The sequence below is a fragment of the Indicator indicator genome, chromosome 1 (genome assembly GCF_027791375.1).
Source record: "Indicator indicator isolate 239-I01 chromosome 1, UM_Iind_1.1, whole genome shotgun sequence".
NCBI classification, from domain to species: Eukaryota; Metazoa; Chordata; class Aves; order Piciformes; family Indicatoridae; genus Indicator; species Indicator indicator.
In genome coordinates, this window is record NC_072010.1 from 12450989 (window position 1) to 12471752 (window position 20764).

The 20764-nt window shown below is 44.7% G+C and overlaps 1 protein-coding gene across 1 annotated transcript in view; it reads right to left on the reverse strand.

Moving 5' to 3' along the window:
• Positions 1-6222: 6222 nt before the first annotated feature.
• MAML2 (mastermind like transcriptional coactivator 2) overlaps positions 6223-20764 on the reverse strand; it is a 225981-nt gene continuing 211439 nt past the window's right edge. The window contains exons 3-5 of the mRNA XM_054389083.1: positions 16274-16477; positions 12804-12915; positions 6223-7205 (exon numbers count right to left, since the gene is read on the reverse strand). Coding sequence (XP_054245058.1) covers positions 6223-7205; positions 12804-12915; positions 16274-16477 — 1299 coding nt within the window. The remainder of the gene's footprint in view (positions 7206-12803; positions 12916-16273; positions 16478-20764) is intronic.

Genomic DNA, 20764 nt, shown 5'->3' on the forward strand with positions numbered 1-20764 from the left:
AACTGCATACCAGGCATATGGCAGCATAGCCAGTGGGGCTTTAACTGTGCTGCTCCAGGAGACGAGGAGTGGCTCTGCCGTTGCACGTCCTGAGGATGACTGAGGATCTCATCTAACCTTCATACCCAGGCAGCAGCAACACAAACATCAACATGTGTTCACCAGCTACTGCAGTTGCCTGCTTGCTTTCAGTAGCTTGCCTGGCCTGGTCTGTAGCACCTGGATTTGCATTTCATGGGGCCAGACCTCCAGGAGGACAGTCCTCCAGGAGGACAGTAGCATGTGGCTGAGCAAGTTTGTAACAATTTTGTGAACTAGAATTAAAACAATTAAATACATTTTGTATTTTATTTAAATGGATATTCAGGATATGATTTGGAACCCTCTTTAAAGGGGCTCTGTCAAAGTGGTCTGCATGACACAGAATTAAAAATTATGGTGACATAAGCTGTTACCATGGTCTAACCTTTTATTGCTGCAGATCCTTTCCGTGTCACCCCTGGTCCTTGCAGCTACCGGAATGCTGCCTTGCGCTGCCGCCATGAGCTGCCATGGGAGGGAGCAGTGACCTTGTCTGTGCTGCCCCTCTAAACTTGGCAGTGCTTCCTGCCAGCGATTTCAATGCAGTGGGGAAGGTCAGACCTCACCTGGACCTGGTGCTGCTTCTCCTGTGCTGCATCTGGCTGGGCACGGAAAATATCAGCTGCCACCCATATCTCCAGCCCTCCTATGTGGTCTTGCTGACCGCATCTTCCTGCACATAGCAGACAGATCTGGGGATATTTTCTGGCATGGAGGTCACCTGGCACAGGATGACACATATCCATGTTAATATACTCTTTTATCCTGCCTCCAAAGTTAGAGTAGCTCTTGGTCATGGGACCTATTTGGGAGGGTGGTCATTGTGCCCAAGCACTACCATGGATCCTTGCAGATTGATGGCACAGAAAACCATGCACCAGACCTGGGAGGGGTCCCTGGCTGTTTTCCAGTTCATTAAAATAGATGTAGCTTCTTCAACTGGGCAGCAAGCTTACCTGAGGCTCCCCCATTCCAACTGCTCTGTCTTTTGCTTTTACAGCTGGGATAGACAGAGACATCTTTGGAGAATGTTTTTTCACTTTGGAGCATGGTTTAATGGTCATGGTGGTGTTAGGTTGATGGCTGCACCCAGTGATCAGAGTAGTCTCTTCCAACCAAAATTTCTACGATGTGATGATTCTCAACCAATTTCAGACATACTCTCAGATGTGCACTGTTTTCCACTCTCAATTGCAAGGGGAGCATTGCCTACCACCTGTGCAGGAGCTGCTGAAGAGAGGAGAGAGCTAAACACCTCTTGGGCACCTCCTAGCTTCAGCATCTACAGTCAGGACAGGGAAAGAGGGCACAGCTTGGGTGGTGGAGCACAAGACACATGCCAGCATACCTCTGTGGTCCCTCCCTGTGCAGCCTCCAGGTGTCAGGGAAGAACACAGGAGCTATTTGCAGGTGGGAGTCAGATATAACGGAAGGATGGAGCAGATCTGGCAAAAAATCAGGAGGCCAGCAGCCACCAGAGCTGGGGAAACAGAGAGTAGCCAAGGAAGGTATCTCCCTTGTTAACCCTTAGGGGAAGATGAGCAGAAAGGCACTAAAAGGATGGATGTGCTTTGTAGCAGTCCCTCAGCATCAGCAGCAGTGGACAAGCAGTTTAAGGTGTAGGGAGCTTTTTTTTTTTTTTTTCTGTTTGCTACATCTGAAAATAGTACAGTGAAAGCCTTTGAGCATGGGCAGCACTGTGCTGACATTTGTCCCTTTCAAGCACCCCCTCTGCCACCTCTTGCCAGTCAGTTCATGAGACAGGAAAATCCACCCACTTGGAGATGGAGCCTAGCTAATGAGGAAAGCCTCTCCAGGTAGGGGACATCACTTCCTTGGGGCCAGCCTGTTAAAAGTAGCCTGGCAGGGATAGATACTTGTGTGAAACAATCCGTAGCCCAATGGGATCTGGTGCACACTGGAATTTCTGTAGGCTAAAAAGAGTGTGACGCGAAGCAGGCAGGGAGGGAAAGAGAAGCCCATCACCTGGTTTCTGGCATTTCCTTAGGGGTTTCTGCTAGCAGGGGGGAGAGGGGCAGGGCATGGGCTTGGGACCTGACCAGCCCTCTTGGGGTAGCTAGGTCATGGGGTACCCATCTCTCTGTTTTAACTTCAGTAGGATCCCAGAGCAAATTACTATGCTGCAAGACCACACCAACACATTCCCCAGGAGCTAAAATACCACATGTTATTTGTTAACCCTTGACAGTAATGAAACCACATCTTCAATCTGTAGGAAACTATCATAGCTCTCTTGCAAAGAGGAAGACTGAGCTCCCAGAAACTCCCAGATGAACATTTTTCTCACCACCTCTTAAATTATGACCGTAATTTTAATTTGCTCAGATGAATGAGCAGTTGACTAAACAGACATTCATTATAAAAATTCATTTTAAGAAAAGAGACACTTGGGATAATTTTGATTGATTTACTTGGCAGAGTTTTGATAGCTACTGAAAAACATACTAGTCATGTTTAGGTGAAAAATAAATGGAGTCAAATAAGTGTCACTGCATAGTACTAGGAGGTATATACAGCCACATGTAAAAATGCATAAACACAAACATTTCTGTACAGCAACTTTCCTTTCAGTCTGTATAGAGAAACACTGGTTTATAATATGGGGAAAATATAAAGCAGACATACATGCAACAAGGACATGACAGTTACATAGGTCCCACCTGCTTCCCAAGAGTTACAACGATAATACCAATAATAATAACAATAATAAAAGCCTTTTTCTGGGAAAAAAATTTGAAACCTGGAATGTTTTCATGTTGAGGTTTCCAGAGAGCTTCAGATGTCAAACAAATCTGAAGGTAATTTAAAGGCTTGATTCAAAGCCCTGTGAAGGCAATGGAAAGACTCCATTGGTTTCAGTGAGCCTGGGGTCAGACCCAGCTATTTAAACCATGATCCCATTCTGCCCTCCCCCAAAATCCAAAGTTGAAGTCCACAGATAAAAATAAACAATCGTATCATACAAAACTTTGTATATAGAATACAAAAGGTAACCATCGACTTTTTTTGTATAAAATACAACTTTTTGATAGTATATTTATTTCACATATGTATAAATATAACCCAAATAATATGATTTTTATTATTCCTACCAAAATATTATTACTTTTTTGTTTTTTGGAAATTTTTTGGTTGTTTTTTACAAAAGTTTACAAAACAAAGAATTCTTTATATTTACAACCCAATACTTTGAGGAGTGCCTGGTCAAGGATGAAAAATAGACTATTAAGGTAGTGCACTTAGCCATTGCAAAGAAAGAGAAAAAAAAAGACATTAGCTCCATTCTGATAGAAGTGTTTAGAAGAAACGATACTGGATTCAAGTTTTGGTTGCAAGAGTCTTTCACAAGCTCACATTTCAAACGAGTCAGGCACTTCTTTACAGGACTGCAAATGGCCTCTGCCTTTGTTGAACTTACTTAAGAATGAAATTTTGATCCTGGGGATGGCATTCACAGCCCAGTATCTTCTCCATTTCAGGCTGAGGCCAATGGGAGAAAGCTCAACATTGAATCTACCCCTAGATGATATCCTAAAGTCTTGGGACCAGCTTCTCAGCTCACTAATTTTTTTTTTTTTTAACATCACTTGAGGATCTGGAAAACAATCTGGTCTTAAAACAGAAACCAGGGGTGGCTTTTTCAATGGCATGTTAGGACAGTTGAACTTTAGTGCCTAGTGCTCATCATGATACTAACTCAGCCCCAGCTTTAGTGGCATTTCAGTCATCCGCTGACCTGCTCATGGATGAAGTGTGTGCCTGTCTGTGAGACAGATGAGACGATCGTCTTTCCACTTTAAAGTTAGCTAGCTACTACCATTTCAGTCTAGTTTTGTTCAGTTTATAGGGGACTCCTTCATTAGACTGCACTTCTATCTTTCCAAACATAGAAGGGATGCCAGTGACCTCAGCTGAAAAGCTCTTTAAAGACTTGGAAAAATTTTTACTGGCATATCAAAGAGACTGCAGGCACCCCAGCCAAAACTGAAGAGAAGAAGGAGCTTTCTGGGCAGCTGAGCCACCACATTACAGAATGCAGGGGTGAGCAAAAATCACTAGCTAGGGCAGCAGAAGGAAGTCTTCAGCAGGCTTTCTCAATTCTCTTGTGAAAAATGTCTGGGAATGAACACCATCATGGATCATCCCACCTCAACTGGCATATCTAGCTAAATGCCTACATTTCACCTTTCCTGGAGGTGCTGGTGCTCGCTTTTGTGATGATGCTTCTTTAAACATCATGAAACATTGTGCCCACATGAAAGGACAGGGTGAAATGACTGTAAAATCCTTATTAAAAACTCTCTTGAGAAATAGGTCAGAGAAGTGCAGAGGCTATTGTCAAGTAGCCTACTCATCCCAGTGCCACTAACAAGGATGAATAAAGCACTTGCATTGGGCAGAGCAATGCCTCTTGGCACCGAGGCATGTGAACGCAGGCATTGTATTCCTTTGCCACATCTACTTTTAGCTAATTCAGAGGAGGCTGTGAAACATGTCACACCACATCATTTTCAAGAACAGCATTTTGATTTGAATTACAAGATCTGTTCCCTTCTCCGAACCCTGTTAGACTCACTGCTGAGCTGCTTTAGTGGCAGTGCCTCCTTCTGATGCCCTTACTGACCATGTCTATAGGAGAAAATTTAACTTAGTCAAGACTATTCCCAGGCACAGAAGTCTAGCAGTGTGAAACAACTTGTATCCTTACGGCTTTGCTCTTTTAGTCTCCAAGGCAAGGTGGCTGCAAACAATGGGAACAGTGCTTGCCACAAGTTAATTCCCTAGTGATGCACAGAGATTGCTCAGAGCAATGTTAGCTGGGCCATCTCCAAAGTCAGGACAAATACTGTATGCATTGCATGGAAATACTCTCCAAAACTATTTCATTTGCAAGCACGGATGTGGCTGGGTGGAGCTTTCTACTGTGAGTAACCCAGGTGCTCATAACTGATCTGCATGCTAGTTTCAGGGGCAAAGCCTCTTGCACTCTGCCTGGAGGCTGTGGGGACCTGAGCCATCCCTGGACTTCTTTCAATTTCCCTCATATGGCAAAGGAAAGCAGGATAGAGCCGAAATGCTGTGCAATCAATGGTAAGCCTCTTCTCGAAGAGCGATGCTGGCATTTCTGCTGGCGTAAACCTGTTTGATGGGAGAGGACCAGGCTGAACTCCCTGACACTGTGGGTTAAGATGAAAATGAGGATAGTGACTTAGCTGAGCCACTTCATGCATCTAACCTTCTCTAAGCTGGACTGGGAAAGTAGTTGGTGAGGCTCAAATTGTAAGCACCCTTCTCAGTTAAGTTGTCCATTAAGTCACTGGAGTCCCTGGGGTAGGGCAATGTGGCAAGAAGAGGATCCTGAGCTTTGGTGTAGCTCATCTCATGTTTCCCTCCACGCTCAAAATGATTGTGCTGCTGGCAGGATAGTAGTGTCCTGTGATACTCACTGCAAACACTGCTGACAGGGAGAATGCGAATGCTAGAACACACTGAGTAACTCAACGGATGATGTGTTTCTTTCTTCCCTCGGAGGACACCACTTACCCTTTGTGTGCTGCAAAACATAGAGGGTTTAAAACAAAATTGTTGGGAAAGCAAATGTGAGTTTTGTACTCTTCAGAAGTAAACAGTTTTTGTAATGCAATGAGATTTACACAGTGCCTGACGCTGTCAGGGCTGAGTGGTCCCAAGGAAGATAAGGACCATGAGCATGATAGCAGAAGAGCTCTGAATCACTTGGACTCTTATTTGCACTCAGAGTAATTATGTTCCACAACCCATATCACCGTCCAGTGCTGGTGTGTGTGGGAAGCTAAGCATGCTTTCCCACACAGCCCTCATGAAAAGAACCCGTAGGTTTGCAATGCACTGACCACTGGTGTGGGGGACAGACCCTTCACTCATTCTCACTTCTTTGTGACAGACATGAATATCTTTTATCTTATCACTTCATAAGGGGAGACTTCAGTTTTGTTCCTAGAGCAGCTCTTCAAACAGGACAGTCACCCTACATGGTATTCTAAAGGATAGCCCAGTTACCGGAGTGTATCAAAAGCAGGTTGCTGGCATCTAAAGAGAAAGCTAATGTCCTTACTGCTTCTTCATCTGGTTCACTGTCACTTACGAGTGGTTCCCCAAAATTTCATCAAGGTTGATGTCTTTCATCCAGTCGTCATTACCAGGTTCTGTTTTCAGTAAAGAATCTATAAAGTCTGAGTCACTGTTGAGCGCAGGTCCTATACTGTCACCTTGCTGGTTCAGAAAGTCAAACGCTAGGTCATTACCGTGGTCACTTCCTTGGTAAACTCGAGAGTTTTGGTTGGTAGATGTGAAACCGGTTGATGGCAGAGATGATGGAGGTGTCATACTTGTTCCTGGCTGATTCAAGGTAGGCACAGTCTGTCCTCTCAGCTGGTTAGGTCTTATGGTGAGACCTCGCAGTGAGCCAGCAGCTTGTCCATTTAGAGTCTGGTTCATCTGGGTTAGAGGAGGCCTCATTTGGACTCCTGCTGTTAACTGATTAGGAGGTGCCAGGGCACGCTGAGGAAAATGCTGGTTGCCTACATTGCGTGGCAAAGACTGGTTAGGATATGGAGTACCCGTGGGGAAACGGACCCCTGCAGGTTTCAGTGTGTCCTGCTGCTTCACTGCAGCTTCTTGCGGGGCCCAGTTCTGAGCTGTGGCGGTAGCAGTGATCATCACATTGGGCGGCCTTTGGGCAGGGATACCTGTGGCTCCGTGGTTTAAGCCTGGCCTTACTTGCTGCGAGGTGACCACTGACCCTGTCCCAAAAGCTGCTGCATTGTTTCCTTGAGTCATGCTTTGCTGTCTAGGCATCATGGGGTTATTCTGACTGGGCAGGACTTGATTCTGGCTCCTGTGTGGCTGCATTTGGTTCATTCCTGAAGTTACATTGTATGTACTTGGTTGGTTGCAGGGAAGGTTCCCGTAGCAGCCCATACTCCGAGCAGCAGGAGCAGAAGGCATTCGGGTTCCAGCAGAGGTGGACATGAGGCTGGAGCTCTGGGGCATGATACTATGAGTTGAAATAGGGTTGGATAAGGACATGTTGCTGGAGCTCATACTCACAGCTGGTGAACCACCTGGAAAGGAGAAAACAAAAGTGTTAAAACAAACATGAGCACCTCAATGTGTGGTGCCATTCTAATACGAGCTTAAAAATACAGTTTTTACCAATACTGTTTAAGAAGATTTGCATGAACTTGCTAAAAGCCTTAGAGAAGCCTATTATCCAAAAGATGGTTTTGTCTATATGAAGCCATTGGTGGTCTTTTCATCCCTTCAGAGGACATCTGATAAGCTGAAACCAATGCTCATTGTAAGGTAAGTATTGAAGCAGGGAAGAACAGACAGAACCACTGGGCAGGAGAGAAGACTTTTCTGCCTTTTTTCACAGAACCACTGGACACCTCAGACAGGACAAAACTTGTCTAGGTGAGCAGAGGCAGAGGAGATCAAGAACTTTTCTTTCTTAGAGGGCATGACTCATCCTAGCTCCCTCTAAAGACAATGAGGAGTGATAGGCACCATCGTCAGGACCCTTTTCCATCTTTCTTAGACACCTACAGCAGTGGTATCTATTCCTTCTGGAAAGGCTTGTCCCAGGTGACTGCAGAAGCCAAGATTACAATCACACATTTGCAGCACTTAGAGCCTCCCTCCCAGCCAGGTTCAGGAAGGGCAGCTCAGCCCAGTCTATGACCTGTTTGTCATGGGCCTGGGGTCATGGGTTTGTATTGTGCCTGGTAAATGCCACTCATGTGCCCCTTCTAAGCTCTGTTCCCAGCTGGGCTGCAGCCAGCTGCCCCTGCAGAAGCTGACTCACCCATGAGGGAGCCAAACGATACCAGATGTGCAGGCATCTGCTGCACACGAACATCACCTTTGGTGTATCAGGAAGCTGGAATTTATGACTTGGCACAAATCTACCATTTGTGGGTAATTCTGCACAGTGGAGGATTTTCCTGTACCTGACATCCTCCAATGAATCATAAGCCTTGACACAAGCTTACTGCTGTGTCAGATTGGTGGCTACATGGTCTCTATTTTGAAGCCACAGTAAGTCATTTACACAACGCAGTCTGATTGCTTATCGCAAGACTCTGAATTAATCCCTGAGAGGCTGGTTGAAGAAGACCAGAGATTTTCTAAACATGACTAGTGTAGACAGCACTGTGGAGGACCCTTCTTCTGTACACAAACAGCTGCTCCACAGCTTTAATTCCCTTTGCTATTGTGGTTTCCAGCACAAGCTGTACAAGAAGTGCAGCTAGGTTGAATACAACCAAAAGGACATATTCTTCACACGACATGTGGGTCAGTTGGGGAATTCTTTGCCACATGGCACAGCATAAGCCATGCCTTGGTGGCTTCCAAGGTGTGAGAGATGCTGTAGAGTGGGCTTGCCTTCACGGTACCACCACATTTCAGGCATTTCTTGAGGCTCCCCCAGAGGAAGAAGAGAGGCATGTACACACCTGGAGCTTTGCTGTTTCATTAAGTAGCAACTCATAGCAATTGTTTGAAGTGAGACACTGCTTGGTTTGATCCTTCATACATACAAAAAAACAAAACCAAAACAAACAAACAAAAACCCCCACAAAACAAACAAACAAAAAAAAACCTAAAACCAAAAAAACCCAAACCAAACCAAAAAGCCAGACTGAATTTGACTAACTTTGACTTCATCATTGAATCTTATTAAATATTAGTCTGCATGATTAATTTTATTAGTTGGTTGATCATAAATTCCTTCTCTCAACACATTCCTTCAAGACTGCGATCAGGCCTGCAGCCTTCTCCAAATACATCAGTCTCAGTGCGTGGAGTGTTTTCCAGTCCTTTGGTCCTTCTAAGTTATTTTCAGAATAACTCAACAATTTTCAACATTTGATTTCAAGGTTGCAGAGCACAGCTGGTCACAGTAATAGCTCTTGAACACATCCAACATGGATGTAAAGTAAGCTCTCTTCTTTGTCTTCAGCATCCTCCCAGGCTGTAGTTGTCCTTTTGGTTGCAATTACGCAGCCTGCTTACAGCGATACCTGGAGACCTATCAGTTGTTTCCTTATGTGCTATGTTAACATGGAATCACTCTGGTACCTTAACCAAAACAGGCATTATGAAGTCAGATGCTGAAATTTATGTAACAGGTTTGAAAAGATTCTTTTTCCTCAGCCCATGTTGCCTGGTATTAATCATATTCCCTTTATAAATTCTTTATTACTCAGTCTGTATCAGTTCCAAGTATTTTTGCTGAGCTCTACATTAGGTCACTAGGGCTCCAATTGCCTACTTATTCTTACTTTTTGTCATGGCATTAAGTATTCTTTCTTGGAAAGCCTCACAGCCAGCTCTTTTAAAACCCTTGAAGACAAATCATGCAAATATATATTTTAAAAGTCTGTTTAGGAACAGCTGTTTATTATACTATTCCTGTTGAAATTCCACCATAATGATGTTCAGTTCCCTCAGACTGTAACCAAACTACAATTTTCATAAATGACTATCTGCATTATTTTTGTACATATGTAATTTCCATTTAGTAGCAGATGCAAATGATTCCTTTTTTCCTCCCTTAATTACTTAAAATTAGCCTTGTTTCAAACCATTATTGACACTGGGTGTGGCCCAACAACCAGAGTTGTCTGTTCCAAATCAAAATAAACACAGATACCTAAAGTGAGCTCACACTATCCTGGAAGGCAGACTTTTCCACCAACTGGCTCTAAGCAGGAAACACTCGATTATAGAGAATCTTATTGTCCTAACAGTTACATTATCCTAACTTAAGCACCTAAATTCAGTCCCTGAGACGGGCAGTCCCTGGGACAGGGAATGCTATGAGGAGTCTACCTCATTTTAGCCCTATAGGGACAACCACATTCTTCTGCATGTCCTCTCAGGGGGACCCGTAACTGAATGTAGCTCTGGAAACAAGAGGAGAAAAATCAGTGTTCAGCGGGCAATCTTGGGCTTTGTAATAGGGTTCTGCATCACTCACTGCTTTGTGGAAATACTGTAATATGTTTTTCCAGGGGTGATAAGGACAGAGGACCTTATTATTTGCTCCCTCATGCAGGTACTAAAGAGGAGGAATGGCACAGAAATTGGTGGCATTTCAAAAATACTTGGAATAGCCATCTGGGGCCAGCAGATTCTCTCCTTCCAGCTGATCTACAAGTTTGTGGAGCCACTTCACTTGCTGCTGGTATGAAGTCCCTCCTGGGGTGACCTTGCCAGCTGCTGAGCAACCCCAGGGCTACCATCACACTGCACCAGAAAAAAACATGTTCTTTAAAGGGCACAAGTGGGCAGGACATGTACTTGTTGTGCAAAAGACAAAGCTTCCTCTTTCTTTGTATTGCTATTTTTATCCTTTTATTTTTAATTCAACTATTTTCCATTCTGATTTCTTCCAGATGGGAAGAAATGCCTTCCCTAGCAGTGCTGTGTACAGCTGTTGGGCACTCCAGGCTGTGGCCACTTGGAGAAATGCTTTCACTGCCCGATTCACCTGCTCTTGTCTGGGGGTTTCCTGCCATGACATGGCACAATGGGGAAAAGCATAGAGACATAAAAGACTAAACCATGTGTCTCCAAGTCCCTATGTTATTTTATTCTTATTTAACTTTCTTTTCCTCTTCTTCTCTGACCTGAGCAAAGATGTTCCCAGAAAAAGGGAACAGATTCCCTGCTGTTTCTCCCTTATGCAAGAGTTTCCTAATCGCTCCATCTGGTAGCTTTGTCGTGAGCTCCCAGCACAGCCCTTTTCTCCCAGGCTTGCCTGAAAAGCTGTTCTCCTCCCCTGGCTTGCTCAGCAGGGACCTGAGATTTGAATGGACAAGTGCTGCCAATCCCACATGTTTCAAACCAAGAAGACAGGACTCCAAATACCACAAGACTGGCAAAGAGTCCATCAGATTAAGAACAAGAAAAGCCACATAACAATGGTGATCTACTTGTTTTGTAGCCCTCCACAGATGTGGCTGCAGTCATTTCCATTTTCTCTCTCAGGCTAGAAATGTATTGTTTTTAAGTAAAAGCCATTTGATTCCAGGAATGAGCCTTTAAACAACACACCAAATCACAGGAATTCCCCAGCAAACTGCTGAGGTTGCCAAAGCATTTGTTGTATGGGCACAGGAGGTATCAAGCCAGCACACAGGCCTCTGCCCTGTGGCACTACCCTCACCAGGGTTATTATGCTGGCATCAGTGATGCTTGTATATATTTACTGAAGATGACCGTCGCTCAGGCATGCTAGAAAGCAGCAGTTTCCAAGCTGTAGCAAGCTTATCACTGCTACAACTTGTAAAGAAAAGGGGTACACAAACATTGCCTGGGCAGCTCTTCTACACATAGCAGGGCCATTGGCCAGCAGGTAGCAAGGGAGCAAGCTACATATGGGACCTTGTTAAAATTGTGATAGAAATTGAAAATGTTTCTACATATTTCTGTACAAAGGTAGGAAGCAATGACTCAGAGCCCTTGCTAAATTTGCAGACCCAACAGTTCCAGAAAACCAAACAACCCAAAACATCTTTCATTTCCTCAGTGTGTTGAACACAAAGATATACTAGAAGGCAAAGAGTCCTGTTGATACTTAAATGTACAGATGATTTGTACTATAAAGAATATCCTTTGATCCCGTCTGCTACATTTCCCCAACCCCTCTCTGTCCTCATATTTAGATTGGATATTAGGAACAAGTTCTTTACCATGAGGGTGCACCAAACAGATTGGCCAAGGAGGGAATTGAGGGTCAGTCTTGACAAGGCTATGGGCAACCTGATCTAGTGGAGTATGTCCTTGTTGACTGCAGGGAGGTTGGACCAGATGACCATTGGGAGTCCCTTCCAACTCAAACCATTCTATAATACCATGATTCTACGATCTTTTCCTTACTCTGTCTTTGGTCTTAGAGCAAGCTCCAGCTAAGCAGCAAGGTGAACAGCATGAAAAGCTGAACAGACAGTCCTGTAGTCCCCAAACTGGACTCTCCAACAAGGTGAGGGCATGAGAGATGAAAAAAAGGACTAGTCCTGAAGTCTTGGGCATTTTCTGCCCTGGGCAGTTCTGACAGAAAGGAGAAGCTTTTTCCCTACTGCTTGACTAATCTGTTGAAATGCTGCTTTTAGAGCAGCAATGAGGCCATGACTGTATCATATTTAACAGGCCAAAAATTGAGATAGTGTTATGTCATGTATTTGAAAATTAGTATGAGGGTCCTAATGCTGTACATGAGCTGCCATTCATAGGGAAGGATGGTTCTTATCTCAGTCTCTGAATCACGATGTACCACCTACTTGAGAGAAGCATCTGGATGGAGTGACGTTGTGTAGTCAAGAGCACACCTCTGTATTGACTATTTGGGTGCCCATCTGCCCCAGGCAGTGCTACTGATAGGGGTAATAGGCCCTTCTTCCCCACATCTGAGAGATGCAGCATCAGCCTGGATGAACTACAGCTAATTCTATAGGTCATACAACAGCACTTCTCAATGGACAACAGTAAGGTAAATAGCATAGGAGGGCAGCAGCCACCACCTGCTGCCTCTGTGGTGATATAAGTGGATGCCCAAAAAATCAGACTCTGGTCATCAATGGATGCATGGCTCTTCTGGATGATCTTCTGTCTGGTAGGAAAGAAACAGTTTCATTTAGTCCGTAGGCACTTACCAGGATATTGGTTCGCTTGTTGCATGTTGACCACATTCCTTCTTTGGTCTTTATAATCTGGTGGTGGTCTTGTCAAGTGCCTGTTCAGTTGATCTTGTGGAGTTATTTTCTCCTAGAAGATGAGATTAGAAATGCATTAATTTGCTTTTCTTTCTGCTTTCCTGGCTCTGTGTTTTGCCCAATTCTTTCTTTTCTTATTATGTACAAAGCTGAAGTGTTCCTTCCTTCCACCCTGTCTGGTCCACAGGAGGGACATCTATGATGCTGTGCCATCACCCACTTAAGCCTGTATGGAAGCCTTTCTGCTGGTTGCATTGTGTTTGTGTCTGGCCTAACTTTCCTTAAAACCATGGACAGTGTCTCAGCCTCTGAGAACACTGGCCACATCTGCACTGCAGTACAACATGTCTTCTCACGTTCACACCGTCAGGGACTGCTTATCAGAGAGATGGGCCTGATGGTTCCTCATGGCTCCCTCCCTGTCTGTGCAGCTGGCTTTGCTTTCAGAGAAAGCACAGGGACAAAGCAAACACTCAAGTCACTCAAGTCACTCAAACGCTAACCCAAACATACAGCCAGGATGTAGCTGGGGACCAACAAGTGTCCAGATCTGTATCTGCATCAGTGGTCATTAGTGCATTTCACTCATGCAGCACTCCTAGCGTCCACAGCTGGCAAAGATGACTTCAGCTTGCCATCCCCATCTGCAGCAATACCCATCCCTAACTCTCTCCTTCCTCAACCAGAGGAGCTCCCACAAAAATCAGCAAAACCTTTGCTTTGTCCTCCCTTGCATCTCTTCTCACCAGACATGCCAACAGGATGCCATGAGGAATGACTTCTCAGGGTATGTGGCCCATGGTAGGAAAACATCTGTTCGACCACCTTAGACACTGCTAAGTCACTGCTGGTGCACACCTGCCACCCGGAGTTGTGGTCGCTGGGTAGCTGGTGGGCAGGCTTCACTCCTTTTCTGCCATGTGCTTGGGTTTTGTGATTGGCTGCCAGAATGGCAGATTGGCTTGTCAGTGTGAGTCAGGTCTTGGCTGGTGATGGAATTCCATTACAGTAATTTGGGATCTTCTGTCTGAAAAGAGCATGCAAATGGACCTTCTCCTAAAAAATCTGTTTTGTTTTGTTTTTTCTTTTATTTTCTTTTCCTTTTGTTTTCTTTCTTTTTCTCCTTCCAGTACCACTTTAAAGCACTGGATAAAGAGCCTTGCTTGTGATATTTAGGCATTTCTGTAATGCACTCTGCGAGTGAGGGGTCTGATTAAGATTGATAAGGCTCATTTTAATATATTGCTTGACCTGAACCCTTGTGAAGAAGAAAGACAAGTTATCTCCAAGGAAATACCTGCAATACATGTTAAAACTGTGGGCAGGCTTGGTGTGTTTTTCTATGTACATGATGAACTTTCTAAGGCCAGGCTGGATGTGGCTCTGGACAACCTGATTTACTGTGAGGTGTCCCTGCCCATGGCACAGGGGTTGGAACTAGATGATCCTTGAGGTTCCTTCCAACTCTGACAATTCTGTTATTCTATGATTTTATATAAAAGCAAAGACAAGCTGATCAAGACCCTGCATTGGTTCGGTGATTTTAATTTCTATTTTATTTATTTTTAAGAAGAGCTATTTAGGCAATTAACTTTTTGTTCTGCTAAATTCTAAGAGAAAACTTCAGCATGTAGATATGGCTCAAAACTCCAGTTTTCTTCTACATAAATTAAAAAGACAATAAATATTTCCCTTACAGGACAAATGAAACCTTTAATGTCAAAATCAAGCTTTATAATTGTATTCTTGGAATGGAGATAGATTTGTAAACAAAAAAATATTCTCTCTAAAAAAAATAATTATTTTTGTTTTGTAAACATCCCCATAAAAACATGAATGTTTTTCTACTTCTGTGTCATTCTTTAATTACCAAATGGCATCCACTAAATGTGTCAGCATTTCTGAGTCTACATCTTTATAGAGTGCAGAGGAGGGCCACAAAGCTGGCAAAGGGCCTGGAGAATAAATCTTATGAAGAGTGACTCAAGGAGCTGGGGTTGTTTATTTTGAAAAAGAGGAGACCTCATCATTGTCTACAACTACCTGAAAGGACATTGTGGAGGGGCTGGTGCTGGTCTCTTCACACAGATAATTAGCGACAGAAAAAGAGGGAATGGCCTCAAGCTGTGACTGGGTAGGTTTAGATTGGACATTAGGAAACATTTTTTCACAGCAAGAGTGGTCAGGCATTGGAATGTGCTGCGCAGGGAGGCAGTTGAGTCACCAACCTTGGATGTGTTTAAAGGTCATTTGGATGTGGTGTTTGGGGTTATTGATTAGGGGTGAACCTTGTAGAGTAGGGTTATTGGTTGGACTTGGTGATCCTGAGGGTCTTTTCCAATCTGAATGTTTCTGTGATTCAAAGAAAAGAAAGTTTTGGATTCAAAATGTCAGGCCAGCATGAATAGATCTGCCCTGTAGGTTGAGAGTTGCAGGTTTAGATAAGTAAGTTACAGGCCTAGGGTCTGCTATCATTGCAACCTGGAAAAAGCAAAGGAAGTGTTGTTGTCACCTCCATTCTTCTCCAGCATCATCCCTGCAACCCTTTCCTAGTTGTCACAGGGCACCCATGTTGTTCTCTGCCTGCCTCAAGGCCATGCCAAACTCAGCTCCTCTTCTAGGACCTTTCTCTTTGCTGTGCTTTTGCAAGCAGGACTACCAAGGAACAGTGAATCCAAGGATGCTCTGGGCAGCTGGGACTCCTTCTTATTGCACTGGCCATGGATGATGGGCCATGAAGCACCTTCAGACAGCTCAGTTCATGCAATATCATGGTAATGCTAGGTCGGTGGAACTATACTAGTATGCTCTAGCACTTATCACTGCCAAAAAGACCACAACCTCCTTCTGTTCGTAAAATGAACAGAAACTACCTACTGGTGTCTCAGTTACCAAGGGAGAGAACTGGCTACAGATATCTGGAAGTGCAAAAAGAAAAACAGAAAGAAGGACATATGAGTGATTCCAAGCAAGCACACAAACTTGTGTTGAATGCTACATCAATGTACCTGATCCTTGTTTACACACAGGTGCTTTATTCCTTGCTGCCTAGGTTGCAGAGCCTGGAAGTCAACTTTCTTCTGTGGTTGAAGTAGCACAGCAGTGAACCTTAGCTTATTTTACAAAGAAAACCACGGACAATATCCATATGCCTCAAATTAAGCATATTCTTAGACTGTTCTCATAACCAAACCACAGTAGCTTGGATTCTTGAGTTGTTTTATATAAACTGAAGAAGGTTTCAAAAGAGCTTAGCAAAGTGTTGAATAATAGGGGGCATACTCTAGAAGGTCTAGGCGTTGCCAAAATGACCTGAAAGTTTTGGGGTCTTTCCTCCCCAACACTTACTTATTTTTTAATTGATTTTCTGATAACCTTTTCCCTGTAAAATAAGAAATTAGAAAACTTACAGCTTCCACCAACATCTGCTGCTGTAGAAGGAGCTGTTTTTGCTCCATCATTTGTCGTTGCAGAGCCTGTTTCTTTTCCATCAGTTGCTGATTCAACATTGATTGCTGGGATGAGTTCATGTAACCACTTCCAGTGCTTGGATTCGAGCAAGAACTGGAGCTTGGAGTAGGGCCAGCTCCCTGGCCTACCACAGAGTGTTGATCCTGAAACAGAAGAAATGGTTCATGAAGGATGAAAATAATAACAAGCATCAAGAAAAGGAAATAATCCTTTTTATGCGATTAGCTCAAGTAGAGGACACAGCCCACAGACTTTCAGAACAAGTGACCTATACAAAGGCTTTGACAAAATAAGAGGATTGAGTAACTTCATTGCTCATGGAAGACTCTGAAAACGTGCCAGGTGGTTCCAGTGGAAAACCTCGATGTGGTACCAGAAGCTTGGGAAATGTTAACAGAAGTAACGGAGCCGTCCTGGGGATCTTTCAGGAAACTTGCATCAGGCTGTACAGCAGCTTGCTTGACCACAAGGGAACAAATTCGGCATCTGCTGGTTCCCACCATCTGGCAAGCAGCAGTGAGAAGTTACAGATTCATTGCTAGAAGTGGCATCTAGTCTTATAAAATAGAAAAGTGGTAAATTGTTACTTTTCAGTGGGGTGAATGTTCCCATTTTCATTCACCCCATCACCTCCCTGACAGGAGTAATCTCAGAGTTTGCTGATTGACTCCCATTAGTAGCAGGATTAAATGGGTTTAGAGTTTATCAACTCCCTTGGTAGAACAAGTGTGTAACTAGACAAGACTTGGGAAAGTGCTTTAGGATCTCTCTGGTCTATATGACGGTGCTTCCTCTTCCCTGTGTGCCTGTGTGCATCTTCAAGACAAAGGGATAGCAAAAAAAAGTAATATCAGAAGGCACTGGGAAAGGTACTTGGGAACCCAAACCAGGTACATACAGGATGAGAACGAACATGGGATGACAATACACCACTCATTTTGTTTTAGCTATGGTTTCCCTCAGCAGCAGTGTGTTTTCTGTTTACTTGCTCCACCAGTGTTTGGCATTTGGTACCTTTAACAAATGTGTGAAACAGCTTTCTCAGTCCACACACAGAAACACTCAGCCTATGATGGATCACTTGATAGTCAGGTATTCCTTAGCCACCCAGCTACAAAGAAACCAGGATGCACTGGAGAGGTCACAACAGTCATGAGAAACATCAGTTTTATGCTTTTCGTCTGGAGAGGAGAAGACTGAGAGGAGATCTAATAAATGTATATAAATATATGAGGGATGGGTTTCAGGAAGGAAGGGACAACCTCTTCTCACTTGCACCCGATGATAGGACGAGGGGCAATGGATATAAACTGCAGCACAGGAAGTTCCACCTCAATGCGAGGAGAAACTTCTTTCCTGTAAGGGTCACAGAGCACTGGAACAGAAAAGTTGCGGAGTCTCCTTCTCTGGAAACTTTCAAGACCCGTCTGGATGCATTCCTGTGCGACCTATGCTAGATTCTATGGTCCTACTCGGGCAGGGGGGTTGGACTCAAAGATCTCTGGAGGTCCCTTCCAACCCCTAACATCCTGTGATCAGTTCTGACTCCACTTGGTTGCAATTCACCATAGGAACCTAATTGCATAATTCTATATAAGCTGACATGCAGCAGCAGTTTTGCCCCACGACACAGGAATCCATATCTGGAGTCTGATGCTCCATGTTGGCAGCAGTTCTCTCAGTACTGGGCTATACTGGTAAAGCTCTGCTCCATGGCCATTGTCTCCAATGGCATCTAGGAAAATACTGACTAACAGTGAAAGAAGGATTGCCCAGGTGTAGCCTGCCCATGCCCTGAAGAGCATGGAGCACTGATGCTCATCGCTTTGCAGACTCCAGGAAAGCTCATTCCTGTGCTTTAGCTTTTGCACAGCCTCCCACCCCAAATGACACACACATACACTACAAACTAATCTAACTTATCTTTCTACCATCTGGCATGGAAGAAACACAATGATTGCTATGGGTATTTCTATTTTAAAATAGTTCTGTGGTTTTTAGATGGGGCTACATGAGTGAGTAGCTAGCTAAAGTATTTGAAATAAACCCCATGATTTTCTTCTGGAGCCACCTGCAGCCCCCAAGGCAGTGTTACAAACCCACCCTACAAAATTTATTGGGCTCTTACACAATTATATCCTGCACACCTTCTTTCAGTTCCAGAAGGAATCCAGGATTGCTCAGCATTGCCACATTTTTCAGCCCTTATGTTAGCTGCAAGATAGAAAATACCTCCTCTCAACAGACCTGGCTTGCCAAATTGTTGCGCAAACTTTTTTGTCTTTCTTAAAATATTTTGAAAAGAAAAATATGTTACAATAAATTGGCTTTGACTTCTACATTCAAAAGACATCTCTAGCTTGAACCCAGCCACATGTTACATCCATTAATAGAATTCATCTGTTGTGCTTTTGCACAGATAGTGCAGGCTCCCCACAATGTGCTTTCACAGTCCTGCATGAAAACCCAAACAGCAAAGCCCAGCTTTTTCTCTCCCTTATCCCCTGCCTGCCCATATAAGCCATGGGGAGGGATTTTGTTTTAAGATAAACTCTGTAGTGTCCATTCATGATACCTATCAGAGAAAGCTCTTCTCTGTGATATCACTTGGCAGAGCTGCTTGGCAAATAGGACCTTAGAAAAGAGTGTAAATCATCAGCTTGGAGCCAGGTTTTTTTTTTTTTTTTTTTTTCATTTGGTTCTTTCTCTGCTGTTCATGAAATGTCAGTGTGAGCCTATGAATCTATGATGTATTACTTCTCCTGCCTGCTGATCTTCCATCGGCACTGACACGATGGTAGAAGCAAGAACACTTCCCTAATAAATCAGGGGATTAGCCCTGCAATGTTTGACCCTTCATGAACCACTGCTATTGAGCCTTACTCTCACCCTTGTGCTTGCATCACTGCAAATCAGAAGGCAGAAGGGCTGCACCGCTGCAAGGGACATGGGGTCTGCTCCTGCACTTAGACAAATCACAATCTTTGACATCCCTGACAAGGAAGGGCAGATCTGGGTTGGAGCTGTCCTGCTTTCATTGAATTGTTTCCCCCTGCTCTAAGTGTGGCTTTACTGCAGCAGCTCTACTATGACTCCCCTTATCTAAAGATGCTGATGGCCTTTTGAACTTGATTCCTGGGTTCTTATTCCTTTAGTTTATGCTTCTAAACTTTAGAAACCTTGACCAAAGAAAGCCTGGAGAGGGACATGCGTGCCCCCTCACACACAGATGACTCTACAGTGTCCCTCGAGCCAAAAAGGCTGATATGCATGCCTGCATAGTGATACCATGTTGCTTCCTTACATGGGGAAGGTAACCTTCTTTCTGCTTTGCTTCTGAGGAGGTGATGTGACCAGGAGCACATCCCTGCAGCCAGCTAGGTATCAGGAACAGGCTGGAAGCTTTACACCTCTGACAGGCACAAGTGACTGTCTGGGTTCAGCCCAACTCGTGCTCCACTTGCTGGCTCTGTTTGTGCATGCTGCATCCCTCCAGCCCTACACATGAGCCCTTGCAGGGCTGGTGTCCAGTACCAGCTAGGGCTGGAGCAACAGCTGAGGGCCAAGCTAGTGTTCACCAAGCACCACAAACCCTCATCTGCTCTGCTGGTGCCAAAGCTCCAGCACAGCAATGCTCTAGGTGCAAAGCAGGTTCCACTGCATTCTCTGGTCTTACAGTAAAATATGAAACCTACAAAAAGCAGAACGAGAGGCACAGTCAGTGGAAGCTCCTCAGAGCTGGCAGCATAACCAGGGCCTAGGGGTGTGGGTCTGAAGGGAAGCACATAAGATATAGGTACACGCAAAGGGGTGGAGGTTAGGTGCAGCACAAATTGCATATTACAATGGGCGATGGGTGGACAGGTGCTCGTGCCACGGCTAAGCAGATGGGGGGGATGTAACATATGTTGGTTGGGGGGGGAGGAGGGAATTGGCTGACGTGGGTCGAGGCGGGGGAGGGGGGACAGGGGCGAGGGGGGGGCAGGGGGGGCGGGGGAAGCGGGGAGAGGGGCGGGGTTAGGGGAGGGGCAGGGGCGGGGCGCGGGGCAGAGTGAGGGAGGGGCGGGGGACGGGGAGCGGGTGAGGGGCGGGGCGGGGAGGGGCGGGGCGGGCGGGGAGGGGAGGGGAGGGTCGGGCGGTTCGAGGTGTAGGGGAGGGGAGGGGCACGGGGGCGGGGCGTGCGGGTGAGGGCCGAAGGCGTGGGGCGATGCGTTTCTTTCCTTGTTATTTTCGTTATCTTTCTTTTATTTTTTTTAATTTTCTTTTTTCCTTTTCTTTTTTTTTTAATTCTTTTTGTTTTTCTTTTACTCCTCTCCTCTCCTAGAGGAAAAGCTGAACAAATTTTTTTTTGTCTGGGCACCAAATCTGTGCATGATGTTCCCTCTCATAAGCAGTTTGATTCAGTTGTGTTACTTGGCATCACAGACTAC